The 5157-nt window shown below is 34.0% G+C and overlaps 1 protein-coding gene across 3 annotated transcripts in view; it reads right to left on the bottom strand.

Annotated features, from left to right (window-relative positions):
- The window catches only part of LOC117173976 (probable 39S ribosomal protein L23, mitochondrial), a 53862-nt gene extending 49918 nt beyond the window's left edge, over positions 1-3944 (bottom strand). For all 3 annotated transcript variants that reach the window (XM_033362647.1, XM_033362645.1, XM_033362644.1), the window contains exon 1: positions 3795-3944. In XM_033362647.1, coding sequence (XP_033218538.1) covers positions 3795-3808 — 14 coding nt within the window. In that variant the 5' untranslated portion in view covers positions 3809-3944. The remainder of the gene's footprint in view (positions 1-3794) is intronic.
- Between the last annotated feature and the right edge of the window lie 1213 nt (positions 3945-5157).

Here is a 5157-nt window from a genome sequence, read left to right as displayed (position 1 = left end):
ATGGACAAAGTAAGTAACGAGATAATTCTAAAAGAATGTGGTGCAGAAGAGACGCTAGTAGACACATTGGAAAGAAATCGGTTAAGATGGTTCGGACATGTTAAGAGATTGCCAAATGAACGACTAACGAAACAAGTGTATCAAGGTAATGTAAATGGCAGCGTGCCCAGAGGTAGACCACGGAAAGAATGGTTAGAATATGTGAATGAGACCCTAGTTAGAAGAGACATAAGAAGGCACAGAAACACGAGAGTTGGAGATGGAGATCAGGTTGGATATGGATATCAGCAAAGTAAGGTGCAAAGTAAGTAACCATGTTACTAAAATCATCTACATTCGGCACATCGAGACATTAACACCAGCAATATTGGATGAGATTATGGACTCCCAACGGCAGAGACTTGATGTTCCTACTGCCAGCCTGCGTCGGTATAAGAAAAGCAGTGCACGAAGAAAACAAAATCGAAACTTTCAGACAGATAAAAGAAGGTTCTATCGTGAACTGAGTGTAAAGCAAAATAACCAGCAAGACACGGAAATTCCTCAGCTAGAAGAAATGACTAACTACTGGTTGGGTGTCTGGGGAAAAATGAACAGATGCAATTTGGACACTGCGTGGTTCAAACTGGAGAAAGCAAGGGCGAGCCATAACCCTAAATGCAGCTGACAAACATTGCTGTTTTAGATGTTTCAGCGGTCTTGAAAAGGGCAAGTAACTGGAAAGCTCCAGATCCGGACATGGTGCACAACTTCTGGTACAAGCACCTGACGAGTACTTACCACTCATAAAATGTTCCTCGCAAATCTGGGCATTTTCTAATAGGCCTGTAGGGTATCTCTTTTAAGTTGATAGCAGCGCCATCTGACACGCAAATTATTGGGTATCTCCAAGTTATTAGAGTAATGTTAATGAAAAAGAGCAGTAAATATCAATTTATTTTAATCAGAAATATAATACTGAGGTCTAAAATTAGTTATTTACTATAAGATTTCTTGTTAAAATTGAATTCAAATTTCTTCCCAATAGTTTCAAGTTGGTGGCGCTGTCATAGCTACTTCTGATTTTCCTCTGTCATGCCTTTTGGAATCCGAAATAATCTTGTGTCTGGGTGCGCATCACTATTTCTTACACCCTATTACGAAACAATATTTCACCACTTTTCTTCTTTTATTTTGAAAATGTCTCCGAAATATGTCATCCCTATACTGGCAATGTATTTTCCTTTACAGGTATACCCCCGAAGGTTCGGCCCTTTAAATTTGTATGGCTTAATGAGAATGCTTTATAATAGTGGTTGTAGGGTCGTGTTCCTCTTAAGTGTTCTAGCGCAAGCGCAGTACGTATAACATGGGAGACAGATATTAGAGAATCGACGTGGAATCGAAGCTCGATTCTGCCATCGATTCCACCAGGCTGGATTGATCCCAAAAAATCGATTCTCGAGCGCAACGAATCAATTCCTTCGTAGAATCGGAGTCGACTCCGGGATCCCTAGTCCACTGATTTCGCTACACGGACTCACGAGGTGAGGTAGCACAAACCAGCAAAAATAGGCGTTTCCGCAAATCCAGTGCAGAAATGTCCTTTTTTAAGTTACTTTTGCCAAATAGGAGTTTCGGGATTGGTGAAAATCCTGCACTAAGCAAATGTAATCAGTGGAAAATGATGTTTACTGAACATCGATGTTTTATTCAAAAATCTTATAAATCGTCATGTACCGGGCGAGCAGAGTTAATTAGAGTAGTTGGTCGTGGCTAATCCACTCTCCCTTTTTAAATTTCTCTTCAAATTATTAACACTTTTTTTTAATTGATGAATTTTCTCATTATACTTATTTATAATTATAACTTATATACTGATATACAATTTTCTAGTTGAATTCAAAAATGTTGTCTTTTTGGCGTACCTCATTCCATTTACAAGAAACGTTGTATTAATTCCAATTTTAAGCGTTTAAAAAAAAGTTAGATATCTGAAATCATCGAAACCCATAGATTCCGAATTATTATGTTTTAGGCTGTTCACTATGAAATTAAAAAAAATCTACTTCTAAATTTTAATCCGATAGCTTAACAAAGAACCCTTGAGTGTCGGCTACTCTATTGATATAGCCTCTCTGCTTGTTATTTATGATCGAATTCTTATTTCAATTTCAGACTCTCTGCTTGTTATTTATGATCGTATTACTATTTCAATTCCGGAAGGGACATTTTAAAGTCTTTAAAACATTTAAAAGAACTACCTGGACCTTAAAATATATCTACCTGAGTGCCTGGGAAGAATTTCTCTGAGCTTCTCTGACCTAAAGAAGTTTTAGTATATACTCAGAGGTTCTTTTCGGTAAGGAGCTAACCAATTTTCTTTTTAAGGTTTGATTGCTCTCGAAATTCTTTATAAAATGAGCCTAGGATGATGTCTATTTTTCAAGTATATATTGCAAAAATAGTAGAAATTTCAATGTTTTCTGAAATGATCAATAACTTCCGAAATAATCAACATTTTTTAATGTTCTTGTGGGCTATTTTTGAAGCTATTTTTCCACCGTGTCATAACAGCCTATGACTAAATCGTGAAAATTGCCTCCTCGAATTGCAACGATTTAAAGTTGTGACAAAAATGTTGGAAAATTTTGAAAACATCTTATCTGTAGGCAAATAAAAATAAAATAAATATATTTTTTGAGTAAATTTCATAAAAACTTCATGGCTATATGTTTCATATATTCTACAAAAATATTTTTGTTACCGCAAAGAATATTCCAATTTTTCCAACTTTTTGGTTACAACTTCAAGTCCTTGCTATTCGATAACGCAATTTTCACGATTTAGTCATACGCTATGATACAGTGAAAAAAAAGTTTTAAAACGAGCCCCCAAGAACATTGAAAAATGATAATTATTACGAAAGTTATTGACCATTTAAGAAAACATTGATATTTACACCGTTTTTTTAATATCGTCTTAAAAATAAACTTAGGTATCCTAAGTGATTTATAAGATTTTTGAATAAAACATCGATATTCAATAAACATGCAAAATATTGATTTTTCTTTCGATACATTGTTGTGCATCATTTTTGACATCGATGTTCAGCACCATCGATTGTCCATGTCTCGTTCCTCCCTGTGAGCACTTAAAATGTAAACGTTAGTACATTTTAACAAGCCGAACTGAAAAAGCCGTAGGCAGTTCCTCGGAGCCGGACCATATACTTATTCCTCAGCAGAAGCCAGCGCCTCAATTTACCTCATAAAGTCACCCATGCAGATGACATTTGAAGGGATCTTCAAAGCGACATGTTCCTTTGGAGGAACATCTGGGGAATTTGTTGTTATGAATGGAGCTTTGATTGGTTTAGCCAGGTACGTAACTAACATTGCTGCCAGTTTTCTTAAATATTAAATTTAAAAAATCCTGGAAAATGGTCTTCCCCCACCTTTTTCATTTAGAATTCATCAAATAATAACAAATTTTTGATATTTTTTAACGTTAAAGGGTCGTACGGCGAGAAGCCGCTATTCTATAGTTTTAGCAACCAAATTTTAAGTTAATATACTTATGCAACCAAATGAACTGGAAATATACCTTTTTTATGCATTATATAAGAAAATAGGCTGAATTTCACACGGATACTGGCACAGCTTCCAGTATCGCAATGGATGGATGAATTTGACAGTCTACCGTAGACTCATACTAGACGAAAAAATCAACTTCCTGAAGTTGACCATATAGACGAACGTAATCGTAGCTTGAACAATAACAAAGTTATATTAACGTTCCAAAACAGTACATACCATCGAGTAGACATTATGCGTTAGATTACGAATTGTAACTATTTTTCGAATAAATGAACGTTTCGTAATTTTTGAAAATGCATGAGCAACGAACAATTTTTAAGGGGCATATATTATCCCACTTTTTCTGTTTGAAGGAATGACAAACTCATGAGCCAAGAAGCTATGGTCTCACCACGCGCAACTAAAAAAAAGTGAACCAATCAAATGGCCCGTAGAGATTCGTAAAGTGACCTCCATTTTTAAAAGGACGTTAGGTGGGAGTTTAAACCGTGTTAAACGCTGCATGTGCCAAATGCAGAAAAACTTGAAAACAGTCTTATAAATAATCGTATAAAGCTAAAATGAAAGTCAGAAACATGTCACTTATATTTATGAAGAATATAAAAACGGGAAAAGCGTGCTTTTAAAAAATTGTAAGTGCTTTGCAACATATTTGTAGAACTATAATTCCGTAGTATGCACACTGCCGATTTTGGAAATAACGAAGAAAGTATACAAATTTTCTTGTGTATTTTTTTAATACTGAGCTTATTTTAAATCACTTGCAGTAATTCTATAAAGTCTGCTAAAGTAATGTTTTTCTTATGTTAACTACTATAAAAATTAATTATAAATGATTAAAAATAGAATCATTGATTATAATAATGAATAAGATGAAAAAATTTAATTTAATTAAAGTAAAATACCAGTTTCATCCTGATGTAAAACCTAAATTTTTTTAAATTGTATCATTTTTTAGGATTCTTTCATGATGTCATTAGTTTGGTTTTTATTCGCCAAAATAATTTATTTCAGGTAGTGTCTAATTTAATATACAAATAATCCCATTTAATTATTTTCAAAACCAAAAAAGTGACAGTTTGTTACACCGCGACACCATCACACAAGAATTTCATTTTCTCCAAACTGAATAACTTTTTTGGATGAACATTTTTTTATTCTCATTCAGTCTTCATATCTTGAAATATCACGGGACGTGTTTTTATACTTTTTAAAACTAAAAATTGCATTTTTTATCTCAAACCGAAGCCGTGCCCGCTCCAAATTTAGGTTAGTGTAAGTTTCATATTTTTAAGTCTCACATATAGTGCCCCTCAGCTGGATAACTTTTTCTGATCAAACTTTTTAGACCTTAAATCAGGACTACTTAAGGTGAAACGGTAACTTTCTCCAAATAGTTTCAGCAAAACCACTCGCAAAATAATGCATTAATTCAAATTTTGTTTTTTGCACTGTTAAAAGTATATCGAAATCTATCGCGGGCTTCTCTTCAAAATTAATTTTTTTCATTTTTACAAATTTTTATTAACAAAATCTGAGATTATCGCATTCCGAAAATTTTTGATGTTAAAAATGGGAG

Source organism: Belonocnema kinseyi, chromosome 5 (genome assembly GCF_010883055.1).
Source record: "Belonocnema kinseyi isolate 2016_QV_RU_SX_M_011 chromosome 5, B_treatae_v1, whole genome shotgun sequence".
NCBI classification, from domain to species: domain Eukaryota; kingdom Metazoa; phylum Arthropoda; class Insecta; order Hymenoptera; family Cynipidae; genus Belonocnema; species Belonocnema kinseyi.
The sequence above is the reverse complement of the archived record's forward strand: the minus strand, read 5'-3'. Positions and strand labels throughout refer to the sequence as shown.